Genomic DNA, 23,901 nt, shown 5'->3' with positions numbered 1-23,901 from the left:
AGTTCTATAAACAGTTTTTTGGGTGTTTGTTGTGGTTTTTCTTTTCCTCTCAGGTCAGGGATGTTATTCAAGTCTCTTGGTAACACAAACGTTCTGCACTGCTTGCAGTGATAGACCCTGAGATCATCCTGTCCAACCATTTCTTAACCAGCAGGGATAACAGTTATTTACTTAGTGACAACAGCCAAGAAATATTTTACATTTTTTAATATATTCACTGTCTGCATTATTTACAGAATTTTCAGTTATGTGGCATTTCAGCAGAAGTAGTTAAAGGAGGGTGTATTCAAGAAGGTGATACGGCAAAGCAAAAATCAAGTTCTTTATATCAAGATGCAGCTGAACTTTGCCCTCCAAGGATTATATGTTCTCTTTGTATGATTCCCTGTTGTCCCATAAAAATTCAACCAGATTTGTCTGTCCCATGAAGTTTGAATCTCTTAAGTCAGAGGTGTCCTTTTGCAATATTAAAATCTATTTCAAATTCCAAGGGATGTCTTAGCTGTAGAGTAAAGCCACCTTGCATCTCTTATTGTTCCTTTGGTATTCTGCTAATATTCTGTACATTCAGTTTCCCTAACTATTCCTATTCTGGTGTCCCAAGATGACCTATCTGTTTTGGTTACAAATTCTAGCACTTTGGCCATATTGGATCAATCTCCCCTCCCTATGTAGGGATTCTACAGTCACCATCTCAGGAACATTTACCGCCCATCTGGGGCCTGTTTGTGATGCCAAATGTTATTTGGTTATGGGATCTGTCAAACTGTATCAGGTAGAAGGTTCCTCCCTTCGTGGTCTTTCAGACATGAGACCACTGGACTATTCCCAGGTGGACGCAGAAGTGCACCTGGACCTGAACTGCAGAAATGTGCCTGTGCACACACAGACAGTACAGACATTACGGCTGTGTGGCAGGATAGGGCATTTACCAGCACACTCAAACACAAATGGCATTCCCGTGGAAAAGAAGTGCCACAAATGGCCTAATCCTGTCCCTCCTTATCAGGTAATGAGACTTGAAATTTGCTAGCATATCACATGTGTCCTCCCTTGGCTGACATGCATACTTGTGGTCACACATCTGTCCAGTCTTTGCCAAACCTTGAGTCCTTCCAGTATCCATCTCCAGGCCCTGGGCTTTTTAATTCAGCCTCTGGCCAGGATCTTGTGTTTCCAGATTGTGGTTTTCTCTATTTCACAGGCTACGCCAGTGAATTTAATCAATGAATGTACTCAGAAACCATTTAGGAGCAAAAAGCATTAGAAAAGATGAGATAGACTCCAGTGGTGATGCAGAGCAGCAACCTGCACCCTGTTAATGTGGTCAACCCTTATTATCCCCAGTCCCCTTTCTGTTCCCAATAGTTGCTTCTCTCCTATCTACCTTGATCCCTCCCTTTCCTTGCCTGCGGTCCTTCGCCTAAACATCCATAAGTTTTTCACAGTCCCACTGTCTCCACTCAAGATATCTTAATACATTTTACCCAGTCCCAGAATTTCTCCTGTATTCCATAAGAAGTTTGCTCTTGCTGATGAGATATGTTCTGGTAACCCATGATAACATTGTTCTATTCCTTACAAAGTTTCTGGTTAAATTTTTTTCAAGGTCACACTCAAGTTATTTCTGTACTGGCCCATCCATCAGTGTCCCAGGAGTTCTGGGTCTTTTTACTCTCTCTTATCTGCAGTTTGCTAGAGTTTGTTAGTGTTTGTGTATCTGTGCATTTAATTTATCACCTGTCCTGTTCCTAGATTTCTGTGCTGAATAGCCAATTACCAGATACCCTTATAATTTCCAATTTACTTTCAGCTGCAAAACCATATTACGAGAACCTTAAGAAAGCATGACACAATGTTTGTAATGAGTTCTTTCCTGTATTCCAGTTGCTGTAGTTGTCCACAAAGGTACTTGATTTTGAACAGGAAGGTTTAGGTAAAATCTGTCAAGATAAAACTAACATGAAAACTTTTTATTTTCTCTGAATTATTTGAGTTGGTGATTAGTTTGCTTTAGCTTATGTGAAGGGTGGTTTTTTTTTATTCCAGATTTTAATATTGAGCATGATTCATCTCTGTTTGTTTCCTTCTGCTTTTTTTGCCCTCTCATAATTCTCTGTACTAGTTTGTCATTACTTTACAAAGCAAATTAAAAGGATCTCTTTTCTTCTGAGCATCTGTTTGTGGTTGCTGCGTTTTGCTTTTCCCTAGTGGCTTGATGTTGCTAGTAGAAGCAGCTTGAAGTAGAAGGTTTAAAGCAAAGCTTTCTTCTTGTAGGAGGCAAGTTTCATTTAGGTCTTTTTGTATAAAAATAGATGAGTCCGTAAAACAAGTATTTTATGGTGAAGTAAGCAGCAGTAGGGCTCATCAACATGAAAGACAATCCAGTAATTTAGAACTATCTTAATGCTCACAGTTTTTAGGCCCAACTTCTTTTTTCTAGTTGCCTTGCTCCTTATTCTTAACTTCCTTTTTACTTCTCTTTCTCCTATTTTTTTTAATCCTGAATTAGAATGCATGGCCCTGGGGGAGGGACTGTCTCTTACTGCCTGTGTATTTTTTTGACAACATAAAATAGTTCCATCTTCTTACTAGGTCCTCTGGGTAATCTTAGATATAAGATGAAACAATTCTAACCTTTTAAACTGCCATCTGGCTTGTGGCCTAGTTCAAATGGCACATTGCCGTCTGAATGACTTCAGGACTTAATTTGTAGCTTCATAATTGTCAGTGATGACAGGCTGCTCCTAAGGGAGGGTGAGCAGGGAGTCAAGGGTGATCCCAGCCCAGGCAGTGCCCTCATTTACCAGGGCACAATCCTGCAGCACCTGAGCATGGAAGGCAGAGACAGGTGCTGGAATCCACAGCCCTCAGCCCTGGATAAGGCAAAGTGATGAACCAGGTCCAGGGTGTATCCAGAGTCCAGGCAGGAGCAGTAGGAGATGGGGCTGGAGACACAGATGCAGTAAAAATCTGAGGTTCATCCAGTGGACAGGGCTTGAGACAGGTAAACATACAGCACAACTCAGGAAGGGAACTGAGATTAAAAGGAGCCCTAGGGAGAGAGTGTGGGCGGGGGGTCCCAGAGGAGACCAATCAGGGCTGTTAAAGCTTCTGGGTTCCTACAGCAGCAACTTTTTGAGGTAAAAGTGTTTGAGAAAGCATCCGTATTTCTAGTATTTTTGTGAGAGGATATAGCATAGACAAATCAAAGCACAAAGTACTAAATTTTCTTTACTGTTTCTTTGATTTAACAGACTTTCTCTTGATGTAAGAGAGGCTCAAAAGGCTGGTGTGTGCCACAGGAATAATTTGGAACTGGATGCCAGTAGTTCTGAAAATTAAGTACTAAGACAACCACAGCATACAAAATAAGAACAAAATTATCTGTAACTGTTGGGTTTTAATCACAAATATACAATGGGCATATCATGATTTTTTAGTCTCTTTCTTCTGACACTGATGAACCATCTCACTGCACAGACAATTCCATCTGGGCTCTGTGTGAATGCATGCTAAAATGTGTCACAATGAGGGTAGTAGCTTTCGAATAACTATCTTGTAGTTTCCTTCTAAATGCCAAAGATAAAGGAAGTTTGCTACATACAGTTGTTTGCTAGACAGCAGCAGAATCAGCAGAATGCAGGATCTTTGTCAAGGAGTTTCTTAGAGATAAGGAACTTGAGGTTTAACTTCTTGGTGTATTGTTATTTTCCATATTTCTTTATTCTGTGTTTAAAAAAATCCCTGAGAATGTGAGTAAAGGAGTTAGTTTATTTTACAGAACTTAAAGGCAAATAAATAGAACCTACATGTGGGTTTTGAGCAGCATTTTGTCTGAAATGTGGAGTATGTGTCTTGGTGTGTTACAACTGGCCTCTTTCCATCTTTCTGAAGTTTAAATCCATACAGGGGAGGGATTTGAGACTGTGTTTAAAGAAGCTTGTGCAGTTCACAGAATTTGTTCAGTCCATTGCAAAAGTTGGACTGTGTTATCTCCTAACTCCCAGCAGCACTTCCTTTGTTAAATCAGAATATTTTAATATGGAGTGCTGTGGCACTGGTAACAGAAAAAAGAGAGTCTCATTTCTGGGTCTGCCTTGGAGGTGAAGAGGAGTCCAGCATTATACCTGGTATCAGACAAAAACTTGAGATGTTGTAAAAGGGATAGAATGAGTAAACAAGGCACATGCTTTGTTGCTCTGAACTAGATTAAAAATATGGGAAGACTTTCAGGGGTGAAAAAAGTAATTTCTCTGACTTCCTGTTCCTTTTGAAATGTCAGGTTCCTTTTTTATAACTCAAGTTTTTAGGAGTTAGCCAGAAGTAATTTTTGCCAGAGCTGACTGATGTCAAGGATGGCTAGATCTGCTAGACTGAATGACCTCTCACCTCCTGAGCTCATCAAGAAACATGAGAACAGCTCTTTAATTCTGATATTAGATCCAGCCACTTGTGAGGTTTAGTACCTGTTTGAAAATATGTGCGTGCACACACACTATACAGATGTGACTGGCAACAAACAGATGAACACAGGCTGAGTGCTTGTAGCTTTACCCTCATAAACAGGGGCAGCACGAAGTGCCTGATTCTGTGTTCAAGGGTTGCTGCCTGTGGAAAACCTTCATGGATTTTTTTGGGATATATCCCCACACTTCTCATTTTGCTTGCTAATTAGGCTGGCTTGGAGTTCATTAGCATATGACACACACTAGAAACTGGTGTGTGCCACTGGAGACCCACTGTAGAGAGAAGGATCACATGGGAAGTAGGTAAGAATGGAGTTTAATAAGACAGGATGGAGTGTGAGTTAGGCTGTGCCAGACAACTGAATTGACCAACTTCCTGCTTATATGCAATGGGCCTCTTTTATCCTTCCCTCTCCATTTTCCTGTCTTTGTTCTGCCCTGATCCATCTTGATCCTTTCCTTTTCCTTACTTTGGCTTTTCCCTTAAACAACACCTATTAACTCCTGTACAATCCCCCCAAATCTTTTGTCCAGTCCCAAATTCCTCCCCAGGGAATGCATCTCAGTTTAAGTCCTACACTTGTTAGTGCAATAGGCCCCCTTGTTTTGTGTAGTATTTTGGAGAGGGTTCCTTCTGTTAATCCCCTTAGTGGGTGGGTTGGTTGTCTATCTTTGATGGTTTTAGGAGTAGCTGATTTGGATGGGTAAGGCTGTCTCTGTTCTCCCCCTTGTCATCCCAACATTGTTTCTCTGATTGTTATCTGATTATTTTGAGTAGCCATATGATAGACATCTTTGTAACTAGTCTTTTGATTGCTTTTTTTAATTTAGAAAAGGCCAACTGTCAGTTAAGTATTTAAAGACAATGATTTAAAAAAATACCTGTACCAAAGGCTGAGCATGGAAAACATTTACTTGAAAGGTTAGACCATAGTAAAGTATCAAGCAGTAAAACATTAATTAAAAAGAAATGTAGCCTAACTAGACTTACTCTGCAACAATCTAGAGCTGTTTATTAAATGCTAAAGAAATGAGAATTTTATAGGGATTTCAGAGATGACAAAGACAAACAATTCTTTCCTTGTATTAATGTAAATTGAAAAGCTTTCATTTATATCTGTGTATATTTGTGGTATTATATTCAATGTCTCCTACAAGACAGTCGTGGCTACTGGATTGACTGGATTTAGCACCTTTTTAAATGATTTGTGCTGCTTTTGACCTAATCTTCAGTATGTTTTTTCAGCTGCTGGTTCAGTTTGTTCAAAATACTTCTATTCCACTGGGACAAGGACTGGTGGAATCAGAACCAAAAGACATCACCTGTCTGTCTCTGCTTCCTGTTACTGAGACCTCAGAATGCAACAGACTCATGTTGCCAGGTAAAATCTGTGTGACAGATCTTTGTGATCCTGCCCTTCATACAGCTGTCTTTACTTCACCACTCTGATCCCACTGTCTCTTGCTGATAAGACATTGCAGGGATGGAGGAGCAAGTTCAGCAGAGTGACTGAATCTTCTCATTTAATAGTGAAGTCTGACTAGTTAGAAACTTCCTTCTCCCTTCTCTCTCAAGTTCTGGGGTTTTTTTCCTAGAAAAATAACTTCATAGGTATCTTTTAGTCTATAGTGTATTTATACTTTTATTTACTCTGGTTTCACTTTTCCTCATTAGATGATGAAAGAGATCTCACTTCTCCAAGTCACACTAATTCTTCCAAAGATGTTTCTTCATCTGCTGTCTTGAGAAGTCTCCAGGTAAATGTAGGCCCTGATGGAGAGGAAACAAGGGCACAGAATGTACAGAAACCAGCTGAACTTCTGTCAACTCCAGAAACTTCTAGCTTATTGCAAGACCTCCAGCCCAGCGACAGCACTTCATTCATTCTTCTCAACCTAACAAGAGCAGGTAATTGTCCTTCTGTTTGTCATCTGGCTGGATATGTCTCAGCAGAATGCAGGAAATACAAGTACAACTCTGTCCCTGCTGCTTATGAAGAGGAAAGGTCATGAAATTAGCTGGGCATTATTGGATATTTTAGGAGTGTTTAGTCATCAACATCTTTCTACAATGTAGAGGTCAGTGGAGACTTTTTCAGGGCAGCTATTTCATCCATGCTATGAACACTAATCTCTGAGAAGCAAAAGAAATTTCCCTCTGTTACATTATTTTTCACAAATTTGTCTTTTCTAGGGCTGGGGTCTCCTGCAGAGCACTTGGTGTTTGTTCAAGATGAAGCAGAAGATTCTGGCAATGACTTTCTCTCTCACGATAGCACAGACAGCAGTACCCCATGGTTCCTACGAGTGCAAGAATTGGCCCATGACAGTTTAATTGCTGCCACTCGGGCACAGCTCGCAAAGAATGCCAAAGCAAGCAATAATGGTAGGAGAACCCCAGATTGTGTCTCAAAAGTTGAATGTTCCATACAAGACCCCTAGTTTCATGTTGTTTTTTCCTCTAATTCTCTTTTGCTTTGTATCAGTTATGACATCTTCAAATCATCAGTGACAGAATTATACAGGACAATTATGCTTCTTTTCTTCAATATAAATAGGCTTCTCATTTTTTCTCAGGGAATGAGCTCTAGTGGAACCATCTGTTCATTGTAGCCTACTAGTTCTCCAGGACATGTAAAGAATATCTTTTTTCTGACTGCAGCTGCTTGGTTTTCAGCTTTCATTTTAACTTTTAAGAGCCTATTTTTAATACGTACTGTAAGTTATACTTTTTTTTAGCTCCACTGAGTTTGGAGATCAGTTTTCTGGAGAATACATAATTGGATTTAGTCACATGCTTTCCAACTTAATTATTTTAATAAATAATTACAAGCAAATGCAGTATCTTATTTTAGCTAAGGTGTTTTTAGCTAATAGGTGATGGTTGGCTGATAATTAAAATTGATTATTTGATATTATATAGAGACCATTTTTACAATTTCTGGTGCATTGGCTTTCTATTCTTTGTGATAAGCCTTGTCTGGTGGCAGCTGATCTGATCCAGATGGCTCGTTTGGAATACTTTATGGGCCTGGTAAGGTTTCAAGTCTGTGTCTGATCCCTGTTACAGGCTAGGCAGCAGCATGTTGGACATGCTAAACAGTTAGTAGCCAGATACCTGATTTACAATCCTGTGTCATACATGATGCTGTTTTTTCTATTAAATTTGACACATTATAGTAATCTGTATATTTTTTAGATTTTGGTGGGCTTTTTTTTTTTCCCAGGTGAAAATGTTCATCTTTGCACAGGAGATGGGCAGCCAAAAGATTCAAGCCCCATTCCTCATTTATCTCGTGTGGAAAGGAAGCTGAAGTGCACAGTTGAGGGCTGTGATCGGACATTTGTATGGCCAGCTCACTTCAAGTATCATCTGAAAACACACCGGTGAGCAGAGTGAAGCTATTTGTTGTTATGGCCTTGAAAAAATGTGTTCTGTATTTGAAATAATGTTACATTTTGACATTGACAAGCTGTGAAAACCTGGCATTATTCTTATAAATACTACATCTGTTGAGTGCTTGAAGTCTATTATGCTGAAAACTTGGATTAGGTTTAGATAATTTTTACAGGTCCTTGTTGTGTTTGGTTTAGAATTTTTGTATTTTAACAGATACTCATATTTAATAAAAGAAACAAGTCAACTGTTCACTAAAAAAAGCATTGCAGTAGCTGGTAATGAAACAGCTTTTTGTTGCTTTCCAGAAATGACCGCTCCTTCACCTGCCCAGCAGAAGGTTGTGGAAAAAGTTTCTACGTCTTGCAGAGGCTGAAGGTGCACATGAGAATTCACAATGGTGAAAAACCCTTTGTGTGCACAGAACTGGGCTGTGGTAAACAGTTCACAACAGCTGGAAATCTGAAGAACCACCTACGAATTCACACTGGTGTGTTTTAGACCTCACCTATTTGTGGTCTGCTGAGGTGGGGTCTTTCCTGAGGAATAAACCACTTCCTCCTCTGTCCTCAAACTATTGAAAATCTTATGTTGTTTACCTCTGCCCTCCATTAATGTCCATTTTCTGTCAATTCACATTGATCTATAAGTCAGGTAAATCAAGTGCTAATCTCTTTTACTACCCTGTATAATTTCACACAGGTTTTACCCTTCAAATACTGTGTGGGGATGCTGTACTCTGCTCAGACACATACTCTGAAGATTCCCTTCCAGTTGTGTGATGGAGGGAGGGGTGTGTGGAGCTAGACTGTTACCAACAGAATAGTTAGTGAACATGACTTCTGTAATTGTGTTCTGTAAAGAGGTTATTTGACATTCCTGAAAGGCTCAATAGCTTAGATAGTAGGAGCTGTACTGACATCTGCATGACTGACTAGCTTGTGTTACCTACGCTGCTTGTAGAATGACTACATTTGGGACGTCTAGGGAAATGAGGAATGCAGTGGAATGAGTAGCAAAGAAAAGTAGAAAAAAGCATTAATTAGAAGACAGCATTTTGGTGTACAAACTGCTCTGTTTGTGCTAATGCTAATTTGGGATGTTACTGTATGCTGGAGCCTGTGTACTCTCAATTCATGCTCAGCTTTTTATAGTAAATAAAACAAGAACCTTTATTTCATAGTGCTGTATTTTATACATGGTTTGTTTATGATATCTCCTCTGGAGAATATGATCCTGCCTTGTCAGTATTTTTAGAAGTTGGTGTAGCAGCCAAAGTGCTTTAGGTGTTTTTGTACTAGAAAGTTGTTTGAGAGAGGCACACAAGTTACTGCTGAAATGCCTAGCAATTTAATAGTGACCAGCAATTTAATTAATGACCAGCAAAGTTCATACTGAATATTCTGGTGGTTTTGTTTGTTTAGTTTTTTAAGCCTCAGGGTTATCACAACACTCAAACAAATGGCCCAGTTCAAGCTTCTTGGAAGATTCCCTGATGGCCTCGGAAGTAGCATTGTATTACAGTTGATTAATGTTTCAAAATAACCTTGACAAGTGTGAGAGAACAAGGCCTCCCTGATAAAATGAAGTTACAGATTATGTGGGTCACCAGCAGCTGTTTGTGCCTTCTGCCTTACTTAAACACGACCGTATGGTATGTGGTTTGTAGATACACATGGGAAAAGGCTGCTATTTTAAAGTATGTGCAGTCTAGCTAGAACACATGGTTTGGGGGCAGATGTTGGGATGTAGTTAAAAATTGTATATACCAATAATAAAATTTTGAATGTGTAGTAACAGCAGCCTTTTTTTTTTTTTTTTTTTGCATTTTTCTTTTGTACTTAAAGCTCCCAGCCAAGGTGCAGATAAAGTTAATAGGCCCAGCTGATACATGCACAGTCCTCCCTGATAGAGTGAGCATTCTGCAACCAACAGAGTAGTAGCTTCTGGAAGAGTAAATAATAACTTTCTAAGCTGCAAATGGATCATGTGCAATTAAGAGTTTGATCAGACCAAAGGTGTTATGAAACTGCAGGTGTAAATAGATGTAGGGTGTCTTACAGATGGAACTGTGGGCTGTTACTTAGGTCAATGGTAGTTTTCCAAAATTTTAAAGATTTGTAGCAAGCCAGAAAGTACAATCAGGGTTTGAGACTCTGCTACATATTTCAGCTTTGTAACACCAACTGGAACATGCTGTGTTGATCCTTTTTGCTCACAGCTGTCAAATGCTATTGTAGATAAGACGCTAATAAATGAGCTGTAGGGAGAAGACTTCTAAAGGCAAAGTCACAGTAGAAACACCTTTAAAAATAGGTTTACTGTGAAAGAACTATGTATGTGTTGTACAATAAAATAGTTAAAATAGCTTGCTTAACCTCCTGTGGTCTTGCTATTACTCTTGTACAGGAGTCCAGTTAAGGACTTGAAATCATTATGTTAAACATGGTATATTGAGTACTTTAGTGGGATGTTGTAGGCAAAAGTTATGTCTAGCTTTATTTAAGAGAGTGTTCAGAACAGATTAATTTTATTACACTGCTTGAGTGTAGTAACCTCCCAGTTTATCATAATTTAAATAAATCAAAAATAGCTGTGATACAGATTTCAGTCCGTGAGTACAATCTGAGCCTTAAATTACAGTTCCTCCACACATAAATATAATTGACTGACCTCTCTCACAGGATTTTGGCAAGTTCAGCCTGATCTGAAATAAAGTATAGAATCTGATAGGAAGGGAAATACAGTTAATGGGATTTTTGGCACTGAGAGGCAGAAAGGGAGCAGGACCCTGTGCGTATGTGGAACAGAGCTGGTTGTTGAAAACTGCAAATAGAAGATACATCATAGATCAAGTGTTTTTATATTACTCTGTTAGTATGTACATACTTGGAATATTATCTAGAAACAGTGGTCCCTTGCTTCATTTTCAGTGAATGATAGTCTAAGAATATTTAAAAATAATCCCACTGTTTCCTGTAGTGAAGAGAATGCTGCTAAAAGCCTTAGAAAGCTTAGGAAGGATGTGTAATTTCCATGGAACTCTGATACACATAAGGCTGAAAGGGAGAATGGAGTAGAGATGTCCAAGCTGTTCTCAGGGACTTGGGCAATCAGATTAAGTTGTGATCCCAAAATCTAAGAACTTACTTTTCCCTTGTAGGGGAAAAACCCTTTCTGTGTCAGGCACAGGGATGTGGTCGCTCCTTTGCTGAGTACTCCAGTCTTCGGAAACATTTGGTTGTCCACTCAGGTAAGGGTATTCATCTGACATTCTGTGATCTGTCTGAGAAGAGACCTTTATTGTAGCACTTTAATTTGATTTCCTTAAGGAAAATCCTGGTTTCTACAGAACTTATGGTCATAGTGTTTTGTGGTGTCCATAGTCTGTACTCTTTAATCTTTTAGGTTGTTTCTATTTCTAAATTCAAATTACATTTTAAAAATTATTTTAAAAATTGTTTCTAAAATGTCATGAGGTTGAATATCTTTTTCATAGCTGCCATTTGCTTATTTAAAAGAGAGACTCCAGCGTCTCTGTATATTAGCCACAGCCATTTGAATCTGAAATCTTGCAAGTGGGTTTGTGCCATAGGTAGGGTTTTCCTTTATTTTTTTCCTACTATGTACTTGTAATTGGACAAAGGTTTAGGTCGAAATGTATTTCACAAGTGTTTTCAAAGGTTCTGCCTTCTGTTTTGATTGATTTATCTTAAATATCATCAGCACAATGAAAATGGTATGTTTGGGGAATGGGAGATTTTATTTGGGTAATAACATTTGGGATTGAATTCTTCAAGCTTGGCTTTTATGCCATTGAGCCAAGAAGTATGGACAGCATGCTTGTATTTTGAAAATGGTAAACTGCTCTGTAAAATGGAAATCCTTCCACAGTGAGAAGTCATCATCAAGTCTCTCCTCAGTAATGTAAACCAGATGCTGCAATTCATTGTGTGATGGCAGGAGAGAGCTTCCTTGCTCGTTTTATTCTATGTGTGGGACATCAAGTATTTCCATATTAATGACTAAATTATTTCAAATAACTTGTTCCCTCTCATCAATCCAACTTGAAGACTTTGTTACTCTTCAGACTTGAGTTTTCCAACAACTGCCAATACCGATATCTAAACCCCTTCTGTTCTAGAAGCTTATGGCCCTCCAGGAGATGAAAATATTTCTCATTTGGTTTCTACAGATAAGTTAGGACCAGTGGTGTTAACAGCCATTTCAAAACTGTTGTTAGTTTCTTAGTTGATGAGGTCTTTTTTCCCGATTTAGTAATTCTTGGGATATTTCTTCCCCCTTTGACTCCAAGGAGTGAAGCCCCATCAGTGCCAAATTTGTGGGAAGACATTTTCCCAGAGTGGTAGCAGAAATGTGCATATGAGGAAACACCACTCCCGAATTGGAACAGCTGGCAGCAGGGAGCGAGAACAGCCAGGTAAAGAAGGGAGCGCACTCACTCTGGGGGAAAAGTGCAGGAAAAAATTAGTGGATGGTCAAAGAAAAGGAAATATGTTTGTCCTGAAAATATGAGACCACAAGTCAGTAAGAAACAAAAGTCTGTTCCTCTTGGAGATGGGGACTGGTTACCCTCCTCCTTTCTAGGACAGAAGACAAAGGTCTATTCTTGTATTGCAGTCAAGGGGCAGATATGTTTATTGCTTTCAAAATTAATATGAATCTAATTGGGGGGGTTTTATGTGGATTTTTTTCCCCTTGATTATGTATTCTTGTTGCAAGCAGCCTGGGTTTTTACACAATGTGAATTATTTAAAGAGAAAGCCAATCCTGCATAATAGAACTTACCATAGTAAGGTTCAAAATATAAATATTTTCCATCCATTAGAGCACTGGATGCCCAAAGAGTAGGAATAGATAAAGTAGGTGTCTAGGGAAGAAGTCAATATGACTTGATTTGGGGCAGGGATTGTATCTTATATTGCAGCGTCATTGCATCATGAGAATTTTCTTTTACCCTTTTTTTTCACAATAGAGTCACTGATGGGCAGCAGTTTGCTGGAAGAATCGACAGTGCATAGTAAGAATCTCATCTCCATTAACTCTCAGCCCAGCCTTGGTGTTGAGTCTCTGCACCTGCCAGACACTGAGTCTATTATTGGAGTAGAAGAGGGTGAGACCAGCTGCTCTTTTTTCCGCCCTCTTATATGTGGTGACTGAGATGGGATTGATCATTCGTCCTTGAAGCTCACCATATTGCAGTGGGATGAATGAACATTGCTTTAACTGTGCACAGAGGGGTGGGTAGATAGTGGATGAATCCTAAAACTGGAGTTGGAGAAGATCTGCTGGACCAAGTTTCTCTCTTGCAGAGCTTAAAAGGTGAAGTCTGCTGCTTAGGTGTCACTTAGCCCATGTTGTGGAACGCCATTTCAAAACTGCTTATGCAGTCCATCTCCTAAAGCCTAAAAGTGTTTGTTTTGCTGGAGCACCTAGGAGCCCCAGCTAAGGACCAGGACCTCATTGTGCTAGGCACTGTTCAAATATTCAGTATCTTGAGCAACAGGCCTTCCTTCCACCCTTTACCTTCAGAGACTATATTCTAATACATCTCACTGTCAGAAGCTGACTTACTATATGAAATAAATGTACTACTTGATATCATTTGGTTATATTTGCTGTGTTCTGTTCCTGCTTTTCCCAGTCATTTTTCTCCAAAATTTGTTTGGTATATCAAACTCTTTAAATGAGTCTACCACATGGTGTTTTGAATTTTTTGTTAACTTAAAGGCTTTCTTCAGAACTGGCATTACTGAGAATGCAGAGTTTTGCTAAGGTACCACGTGTCTGTGATAGCCTCTATGCAAAGAGAATGCCTAGAGTTTATATTGCTCCCTAGCTGAATGCAAAGGTAGTGCTGCTGCTGGTACAGGTATTGTAACCTGGAGGTTTCTGCAGAAGCTCCACCAGGTACCTAGGAATCAAAGTCTGATGCAGTTTGGCTGCCACCTTGGCAATTCATGGGAGATGCTCCAGTGAGGTGTCTTCTTTCCTACAGTATTTTTGTAGGTTAGCTGAACAGCCTGTAGATCCTGTAACTGAATATAACCAAATATTTTCATAAAATGCAAAAATCCAGAACCACAGTTGAAACTCTTTATTTCCATACCACTTTTGAGACATATTAAGAGATTACAGATCTCTTTTAGGATTACAGAAATGTAATCTTCCTTTCAGAACAAAACTTTGTTTAGCAAGAGAGATGTGAGTTTCAGTTACTTAGTTTGATGCTTTTACTTTCATCACATTTCAGCAATTTCTGTTTAGGGACCAATATGAAGACTTTAATTTATTTGTTATTATATTCATGCATGTCACCTTAGTATTTGTTAAAAGAATATGGCATAATAATTTAAAGTCAAAACTTTTGTTCCTCCTTTCTTAGGGTTTCCCCTTACACTTCACATACTTGGAAATGTCTTTTTTCAGCACCATTAACTATTATTATGGAAATTAGCAACCAGTTTTAGTAAATACGCCTTAAAATGTATGTATTAAAATTTCAGTCCCACTGCTCCAAATATATCCATACAAAGAGGCTTTAAACCACAGACTTTGAGCATGGAAGTAATCTTCTTTCTTTCCTCTTGGGCAAGGCATGGTGACAATATGGTTATATCACTGCTCTTTTCCAGGGGGTACCCAGAGAAAGAACAGCCTCTGTATGTCCTATGCAATTAAACCTATGCAGGAACTGCTACACTGGTAAGAGGCTTCCTGGAACCCTCCGAGGTGCTTACGCCCGCTCTCAGTGCGGAAACTGAGTCGCAAACGAGGACTGCTGCAGTCCAGTGCATTCAGCCTGTAACGTAGCAGTGTGAAACCTCTGGGCCACAAATTCTTGGATTTAATACTTTGTTATGATTAAAAATGTGATTATTTCAGTTTTATATCTTTGTCTAATGTGGTAGCTCTTCCAGATACTGTATTTCTGATTTTGATGATAAGGCTGTGTTGTTACAGTGTAAGGAAAAAAGGATTGAGGTGACAAAAAGAGACACAGATTCTATTTAAGTAAGTGAGGAAAAGAAGATAGATAAGAAAAATTGAGCAATACAGAAACATGGTATCCATTTTAAAATATTTTAATGTCAAAGTGCAAAATTCTCAGAAAACATTCCAGGTGGCAAGGATTTTTGTTTTTGAAATGGCTGTTAGTGTCAGCTAAAGGGAGATCACTAAAGTGTGAAATACACCATTCAAGATGCACTGGGCATTTGAGTATGACATGCTGGCAGGTAATACACAATCTTTTTTTCCTCCAAAATCCATCTTTGATATCACAGTAATCATACAATTAGGACAACAATAATTTGAAGTGATGCACTGTTTAATTACAACCTTCTTCATAACTTTGGTTGTTTTTGGGCCAAATTAATGAGCTCAATTGGTAAGATGTTGAAACACTTTCAAATCACGAAACACAGGAGATTTTTAATATAGGAAGACTATTGCTTCTTACCAGTGGGAGGAAGGAGCAAAGCTGGTAGCGAGTGAATGAAAACACCAGAGAAAGACTTACTTCCCTTTGAGTCTTCTCCCAAGGTAGGTCAAATCCTGATATTGTTTTTGTAGAAACATCTTGTTTGAAAGCATTCTACTAGATGTGTGTCTAAAAAAGGTTTAGGACAGTGGAAGGCGTTCTCCCTTTCCTGTGTGCTTCTGTGGCATGAATGCAAGGAGCTGATACTAGAGAATGCACCTCTTCAATCTTTCATATCTGCTTTTATCCAAAGATAGTGCTTCAACCTCTTTAACTTGTCTTGTTGCTCATTAAAGGGAAACAGCTCACGCAAGGGACAGTTTCGAAGACTAAGGGAGGCTGCAGGGTTTGCTGGGCTGAACAAGACATGCTCTAAACAACAGCTGCTTTACTAAATTCTCCCATCTCACCCCACAGCACTTCTTAGGTGTCAGCTTAAAACTATTAAGTTCCTGAGGCTTAACCTGGAGAATCTTGAACAAAAAAAGGTCAAGATTCAAAAAGAATTGATGGATTCTTCTGTGAGCTTTTATGTTGCCACTTCCTTTCCACTCTGTTCCTCCTGAGGTACTCCTTCCTGTTCCATACAGTCGTCCTTTTCGCCCCGAGCCTCAGGCAGTCTGCAGAAACAGTGATTGTCTAATACCAGAAATGGTTTGCCCCGTGCATATGAAATAGGGTGCAGCCATAGGAATTCAGAGAGAGAAGCCACAATGCTTTAAATAAGACCAGTGAAGTTAATTTAATTTTTCCTACATTAGATTATAGAAACTGGAATGCATTCATGAACAAGGAAAGTATTTTTAGTGACAGACAAAAGAGCTGTGCTGCATTGTTTTTATTACCTGTGAACACCAGATTCTTCTTGCAGCAGGTCAGTGGCATCTTTCCCTTTTTTCTTTACAAATTCTTCGCTTAGGCCAACCTGCTGGAGGGTGCGTCTGTAGCGACGCTCTGCTCCTCGACGAGCATCATGCTGTGAAATCAAAACTTAAACAGTAAATACATAGAGCTGGGGATTCCTTGTAACAGTCAACTTGTTTTAAAGTGCATATCTGACAGTCCTAATGGGGACAAGATAACAACAAAACCTCCTGTCCAAAATTTTTGTAATCCCTGCAGTATCAAAACTGAATACTAGGACAATGTCTAACATCTCTCAAAGCCAGAGGTCACCCTTTCCTGCTTCAGTTCTCTTTTCTCTTCCTTCTTCTGTTCTCTTCCTTCTACCACATTCCAGTCTTACCAGACTAGTATACTTGTGTCTGAGTCCTAACTCTGACACTCAAATCAAACACATGTGCAAAAAAAGAGTTGTAGGAAATCCTGGAAGCATGTTTGCTCGTAATTGGTAAGAACTAACAACAGTGGAGTTAATAAATGGAGAGTGCCTGTGAAATAGCTTCATATCAGCTCAATTAAAAAACAAGCATCTTGGGTCCTATATCCTCACTGCTTCCAAATGAACCTTGCAAATCTATGTAGTCTGAGATGAGGGTTTTCCAGAAGGACTGGCCAGTTCATAAAGACTAAGGAGTTCTACATGGAAGGATAGAAACCTAGTATCAACATGAGTGAACACAATTGATAATTCTTACCAATCTGATACAGAGAAATGTTACCAATATTTATCACACGTGTGTTCTCTGCCTCCATTATCAGAACAGACAGCCTGACCGAGGAGGCTACTTGCTGTTGAGAAATTTTAAATCAGCATATTGTCAATGTATTGTCACTATGTCTCTAACCAGCTGTAATTCCTGCAAGGACAGCGAACTGAAAGAGAAAACCCAGGGAAAATGATACAGTACAGATTGTATCTACAGCTCAGGTGCAATACAGATTTGTAGCTGGTACTGCGTGATGGATGAGATGTGCTGAATGCACGTGATAAAAATGATGTAACCATCATTAATGTTCTTCCACAGCAGTAGAGGTACAAAGAAAAGGTGTTTAACTGGAGAGGGTTTTAAGAAAAAAGTTTTGCATCTCTAGACTCTAGTCTATGGTATTCAGGTGCAGAATAGGTATTTATTTAATTTCTGGTGTGATAAGGCCTTGATTTTGATCAGACCATATACTGTGATTGCAGTACATACTAGGAATGGGCAAGTCCCTAGAAATAAGCCTGAATGTTTTTTTCAAGTGGTAGGAAGGAATTTAAGTTATACTTTGGTGGCTTTTCCATGTGTTATTTTGAGTGCAGTCCAGAGACTATGCAACCATTTGTACCTTCATACCCACAAATTAATTTGAGACTAGATTTCTTAATGGCTGTCTTAAATGAAAGACAATTTACCTATTGCCCAGAAACACTCTGGGACTTCGATCAGTTACCTTGGTGACCTGTTCAAAGAGGTATGGTCTGTTCTTGACTCGCAGCTGCATTTCTTCCAGCTCCTTTCTGTATTCTTTTGTTCTGTCTTGCATATTTTGCCTGAAATGGAAAAATTGCCTGTCTACTATAGGTTCCCTCTGACTATAGTTGATCAGGAATGATGAATTCTCAGTGACTATTTCATTCTTTAAATCACTTTGGTAATTCTCTTGATTCTGAATGCTGGGAGAAAAACCTCAATTACTGACAAGTTATGGACCTATTAGCAAAGCTCTTCTACTAGACTGTAAGCAAGGAAACAGTGTTCACATTTTTAGAAAACCTTGTCTCTTATGTGCTCTTTACCAAGTTACACCTTACAGTTGACTGGTTTGTACAAATTAGTTTCTACAAATGTTAATCTAAAGGAAATGGCTCTGTATGGAAGGAGTAGCGTGGAATTCTCAAGAAATCCAAATGAATGTAGAATGGATATAACAGCCAAAAAAGGTTAGACTAGGAATGTTTTTACACCCATTTTGTCCTAAAGAGTTATCTGATGATCCTCAGTTAGTGGAGCAAACAGTTATTTCTGTGCAGAGTAGGATACTGACCGATTCTGTTTTGACTTCTCCTTTTGTGTTTCCTCCAAACTTTTATGAGGATCCAGTGCTTTTGCTCGGCTGTTCACAGACTTTTGCATAGCCTGACATTTCATTTTCTGTTTCTCCAGCCAATAAATTCCTTCTTTGTCCCCTTCCTTTTTGTTATCTTGGGCATATCTATATAGAAAAAAAAGTTACTGATAAGCCCACTGTGGAATGCCAGACCACATGCTAGCTGGGAATTTCACTTTTGTAGTCCTCTAAGGAGAAAAAGCAAAATTTCAGCCATACAAGTGTGCAGTTCCCAAAGCAACTGGGAGACAGAGGAAGACTTAGCAAAGAAAGAAGACAGAGAAACATTTAGGAAATGTGTTGTTGATGTAGTTGATGTGATGAGCAAAAACACTGATGTTTTTTCCTCCATTTTGGTCAGTAGTTGTATGGTCTTGTAGACAAACTTTTCTACCTACCTGATAGCTGATTCCCTCTTTCTAGTTGCATCTGTAATATGCACAGGAAGGGTGTTGGAAGAGAGAGAGGAAAGTCCAGGCAGAGACTGACTTTTTTGCACTGAAACCTTGGAAAGCTTCTGAGAATCCTGAAAAAAATCAAACTTCATTCAGTGTGTGTGTTCACAGACAGCTGCTAGTACAGAATCTCCTCTGTTATTTGCCTACCAAAGAGAACAGATGGGGTATGAGAATGCACTCATTCTTCTCTCTTCCATCAGCAGAGATTTACATGTGGATGGGCTGAGGGACAAGGGGAAGGAGACATGATTAGAGCTATGAAAGGGTGTCTGAGCCTTAGCTGTCATAGCTCATCTCTTTGTGTAGAATTTTGTTCTCTTGTTTTGCCTAGACTTTTGCAGTACTCTCAATACAAGGCAGAGGTCACAGGATGTTAAGCATTCATAATTAAATGCTATAAACTTAAGAAGTTGGTATCTTGACAGGAGAAAGCAGTACCACAGAAATATCCAGGTATCTCACCTTTGTCTTTTCATTAGCCTGCCTCTGCCTGGCATGGAGATTGGAGGTTCTTAGCTTGAATGGCTTATTACGAGTTGGCTCTTTGATTTCTTGTCTCCTTACTGTTTTCCTCTGAAATGCCCAGTAAAGTTCTTCAAAATCTGGTATTGTTGGATTAATCTTTGGCTTGAAGCTGAAACTTTTGTCCTGTAAGAAGCCAAGTCTTTCCTGCTTAGTTCTGGTGGCAGTTCGGGACTGAGGCTCTCTCCGACAGTTGCTGGTATCTATAGGAGCTATGGAGCTCTTGAGCAAATCATTTGCTCTCATTTGAATACGGATTTCCCTGTAGAGTTCAGCTTCTAAAGGATCAAAAGGAAAGCAATGAGAAGATTATGACTGACAAAAAAGGCTGTGAAACTGCCACTGCCCAAGTCTACACTTTCCATTATGATGGCAGCTACACATACAGGAAAGACCAAACATCCTGTGTTCTCCTTCCCCCCCTTTTCAGCCCCTCTCTCCTCTGCCTCCCAGGGAAAAATAATTCAAAGATACTGATGCCATGAAGATTTTTTGCCTTTTATACCCGTTATACCTTTTTACAACTTCTGTATTCCTGGTGCTTTTTGCCTACATTCTTGGACTTGTTTGTCAAGCTAAGAGACTAAACATTTTAGAAGCTTTGTAGCTAGGGATCACTGTGCCCCAGACCCCAAGGTCCTCTCCAGAACACATTCTGTAAACCAAGATAGAACCATCCAGGGGAAGGTTCCTTGGGGAGGGGGGGCTCACTTGAGCCTCTCATTGGGGAATCTTTGATAGATATGCTAATTAGTAAAACCTATAATGTTATACCCGATCTTTGGGGGCACACTCGGCGGGGTGCATCTCAATGCATATGACCTGGACATGTGCACCTAAGGATCCTTAAAATAAATACCAAGGTAAAATCCCTTTTCCCCTTCTAACCGTGTATGACTCTTGATTTTAAGACCGGGAAAAGGCATCAATACCACTAAAACCATGGTAGGGTCTCTTTCTTAGGCATTAATTTTTAGATATCTCTTTTACTTATTGGAGCAATAACTGGACAGGTCTTCTTCTATTCTGAGGGGTACCAGGTAACTTGTGCCCTTTGTCTTGCAGAAGTGTTAATCAAGGTTCTACTTTTTATATGGGACTTACAGTCATTATGTTGACTGTGTGGTACAAACAAGTTGTTCAACTATACTTGTAACAGATGATGGCTTTTCTATGTAATCTCCAGCAGTAATTGTCTATATTGGAAAACCTTTTAAGTAAGGAACATCTGATGGATGGATCACGTTTTGTGACTTTCATGACAAACTTTCCATAGGAAGACTATGTTTCAGATTATAGCATCAAAGTGAAGTCCTTCCCTGTGCAGGACTAAATATTTGTGAAAATGCAGACAGTGGGCTGGGGGTTGTTTTTTTGCTTTTAGGAAAAAAAATTCAATACTGCTGTTTGCAAAATAAGATGGTTTTGCATCTATAGGTATTCATTGACTGAAGTACGAAATGTTCATTTCTCCTCCCTTCTCATATACCAGATAGAAATGGAACAATGGTTTGTCCTTTGCCGCCTTTTACCTTTCTAATCTATTTAGGTTAGTACACCCCAACAGAATGTTTTCTGATGAAAACTGAACTGGTGTATCCTCAAGAAGAAATCACTGGGAAACAGTAAAAAAAGAGAAAAGGATGAGAAAAGCCATGAGAATCATTAACCACTGGCTTAGTTCCCACATTCAAGTATGAAGTCTGTATTGCTTACTTCAAAGTTTCAACTGTGGTGGCTTAAACTATCTGAAAGCAAGCAAGCATCAGTAACATTTCCTTGGCTCTCCTTCTGACTAGAATGGTCCTGGCACATACTTCCCCTGTTGTAGCACTTAAGCCAGTGCAAGTGAGAAGGCAACTGGAAACATCAGAGAATGGCAGGAGAGACGACTACTACACTATCACTTAGAACCAAACTAATTGCCTGATGTGGGCTCAGGAGATATTGTTCTCCTCTCCTAAGGGTTCTGTGCAGAATGGATCACTTGGGTAGGAGTAAAACTGTCAGATCTAAGATACTGCATGGACCTTGGAGACCTATGGCACTACATCTGTCTTCGTGTTTGTGCCACAAACCATCTCAGTCCCTTTAGTGTAACCAAAGGTATGGAATCCAGTGCAGGGAAAGATTCCCAAACTGTCATGACCTGCAGCAAAACAGGTATGGAAATCTGTCTGAAGAGCTCAATGTGCCCATGTTTTCTGGGGAGTAGAACAGAACTGCTGCTGCTGACACTGATACAGGACTACTAAACTTAGGGCACTCTACTGCAAGGGTATCTATACAAAATGTAAGGACGAGAGACACACAGGAGACTCAACAACACCAGGGGATGTAATGACACTGGCCTTATGCTCCAAGTGATGCCCTATAGGCCATGATCTTACCTCCCAGCATGGAGGAGACAGCAGGGGGACAGGCAGGGAGGTGCTTTTACAGAAAGAGCCCTGGCATGTTACCTTTGAGTTTATCTCCAAGAAGTGAGTCATAAGTAGATTTAGGAACTTTTTTACTGGCTTGCTTCTGTTTGGAGCTCTCATTTGGGGTTGCTGCCAGGAATTTTTGTCTGATAGCTTCTTTCTTTTTCTCTTCCTTCTCCAGAAAACTGAAGGGCCGCTGTGTTGAAAGTAGCAGCTCCTTTCTTTTCTGTGTTGCTGCTTGCCTGCGAATCTCATTCTGCTCCATTATTTCCTGATAAAGGGGCAGAAACACATGGGCAGGTACAGGCTGTGCCCGGAATTGTTTCTGACATTCAGCTTCATCCTGGCTTTGCCTTTTGTCTCTCTCTTTGTCTAGTTCAAGAAACATGTATGACTTCATCAACTCGGACTTTTTGCGAGCTTCCCGCAGTGTCATTTTGAAAGGCTGAGGGATGGTGATGGAAGGAATCCAGGGAGATGAAGCGCTTTTTGGCCTCAAGCGGGATTTAGGAAGCAAGTGAGGCTTTTGCTGATCCCAGGTACTGTCCGAGGTGAGGTCGGTCAAAGAACTGGACTGCCTTATGTTACCAGATGTATGACTGAGACAAAGACATTATGAAGGGGAAATAAGTTGAAATTATTAAAAAACAGAGTTAAAAGAAGGGAGACACTATTAGAGAAAGACACCATAGCCTGAGCTGGTTGTTAAAAGACAGGCCTAGGGTTTGTCATTCTCAGGCTTCATATTTTGCTTTGCTACCAAAGTTTGTGAGCACAGCTGTGCTTGTTTTGTTTTCCATGTATAAAATGGAAGTTAGGCCTACTTAGCTTTGTCATGCAATTTATTATGCTGCTAGCACTCTATTGCCAAAAAGGCCACAAGCAAACCAAAAAGTTCCAACTTTAAGGTTATCTTGCTAATAGCTACTCAACATAACAGACAAACGCAGGAGAGGCAATCAGTTAGGCACACAGATGCACAAATCCTAACAAACAGTATCAAACACTAGCATTCCCGGGATGCTGATGGGAATGTCATTACAAGAAGCTGCTTTAGTGTGATGCTTGAGAGGTTCAGCTGGAAACTTTGTACCTGAGAAGACGACCATATTATTGATAATAAGAAAAAAACCCACCTGAGGCTCTACTGGGTCTCATTAAAATAGCGAACTTCTCATAGGATGTCTGAGGGTAATTGTGAAAGTGAGTGCAACTTAGGAGATTTATGGGAAGGAATAAATGCAGGCAAAAGGAAGGATCAAGGTGAACCAGAGTGGACCAAGAACAGGAAAGGGAAAAAAAAAGCGGGGAAACAGAAGGTGCGGATCATGTGTGAACAGACTCCTGGTCAGTACACTTACTGATGATTGCTGCAGCCTCTTCTTCTTCATAAACTATTTCCTTTGTGAGAGCATGCGTGTATGACGTGCTAGTGAATGTCAAACTAGACTAACCACAAGGAAAGACATCTGGGAGCTCGACCTTGGAAAGACCATAGCTCTGAAGACTGGATGCTGGATAGAAATGTGTGTGATCTGCTGGCACATGTTAAGCGTGATTAGCTGATGAGTGAGACGGGGATTTGTGCTGTTCATGTTTTATATGAATGCTGCTTATGTGGGCACCTATTGACCCCTTCCTCCCTGCTGTGACTACACTTGTGGCCAGTGTTTTGGCACTAAACACGTGCATTTTGGGACTTCATGTTCCGCCTCCTCCCTGGCCAGAAGGAGAAGGAATCCTGCACCCCATCCTGCTATCCTTACCAGGTATCATCCTACCTGAGAGCCTCCCTCAGCTTCTCACGCAGAACTTCCGCCTCCCTTCTGAAACCCTCCAGCTCCTCATCTTCTTCGAACACCCCGAGGTCACCCCATAACTTTGCCTGGCACGGTACGCCCGGTTCTAACGGAGACCGCCGGCCCCCCATCCCGAGAGGATGCTCCCAGCTCCTTGCCCGGCGGCGGGAAATTCAGGAGTCGGCGTGTTACAGCCTGAAGGGATGTCGCGGCAGCTGGAAGAAATGAAATAAATCGGGAAGTGCTCGTTTCGGGGTTCGACCCCAACCTGCCCGCCCGGGAGCGCCGCGGCCGGGCCCCCGCCTCACCCGCGGGCCGCCGCGTCACCCGCCCGC

The 23,901-nt window shown here is 40.2% G+C and overlaps 2 protein-coding genes across 8 annotated transcripts in view; one reads left to right on the top strand and one right to left on the bottom strand.

Moving 5' to 3' along the window:
* The window catches only part of ZNF410 (zinc finger protein 410), a 19,532-nt gene extending 4,755 nt beyond the window's left edge, over positions 1–14,777 (top strand). For 2 of the 3 annotated variants that reach the window (XM_010392615.3, XM_010392631.3), the window contains exons 3-11: positions 5,716–5,851; positions 6,145–6,378; positions 6,664–6,855; positions 7,697–7,856; positions 8,175–8,356; positions 11,030–11,119; positions 12,182–12,307; positions 12,863–13,000; positions 14,523–14,777. In XM_010392615.3, coding sequence (XP_010390917.2) covers positions 5,716–5,851; positions 6,145–6,378; positions 6,664–6,855; positions 7,697–7,856; positions 8,175–8,356; positions 11,030–11,119; positions 12,182–12,307; positions 12,863–13,000; positions 14,523–14,596 — 1,332 coding nt within the window. In that variant the 3' untranslated portion in view covers positions 14,597–14,777. The remainder of the gene's footprint in view (positions 1–5,715; positions 5,852–6,144; positions 6,379–6,663; positions 6,856–7,696; positions 7,857–8,174; positions 8,357–11,029; positions 11,120–12,181; positions 12,308–12,862; positions 13,001–14,522) is intronic. The other variant, XM_010392638.3, reaches the window with a different exon arrangement.
* On the bottom strand, positions 13,970–23,901 carry FAM161B (FAM161 centrosomal protein B). Of its 5 annotated transcripts, XM_039552413.1 has the most exons (9): positions 23,875–23,901; positions 23,549–23,781; positions 21,807–22,366; positions 19,285–19,622; positions 18,763–18,890; positions 18,302–18,469; positions 17,708–17,807; positions 16,216–16,346; positions 13,970–16,086 (listed from the first exon to the last, which is right to left on the bottom strand). In XM_039552413.1, the coding sequence occupies exons 2-9, from the start codon at positions 23,695–23,697 to the stop codon at positions 15,900–15,902; spliced, it is 1,761 nt and encodes a 586-aa protein (XP_039408347.1). In that variant the 5' UTR covers positions 23,698–23,781; positions 23,875–23,901; the 3' UTR covers positions 13,970–15,899. The 5 variants fall into 5 exon arrangements, 3 of the variants coding, with proteins under 3 accessions (XP_039408347.1, XP_010390951.2, XP_010390960.2); XM_010392649.2 differs by lacking the exon at positions 23,875–23,901 and having other exon boundaries at positions 23,549–23,867; XM_010392658.2 differs by lacking the exon at positions 23,875–23,901 and having other exon boundaries at positions 13,970–15,990; positions 23,549–23,867.

This window comes from Corvus cornix, chromosome 5, assembly GCF_000738735.6.
Source record: "Corvus cornix cornix isolate S_Up_H32 chromosome 5, ASM73873v5, whole genome shotgun sequence".
Classification (NCBI taxonomy): Eukaryota; Metazoa; Chordata; class Aves; order Passeriformes; family Corvidae; genus Corvus; species Corvus cornix.
This window is presented reverse-complemented; position numbering and strand designations above follow the sequence as displayed.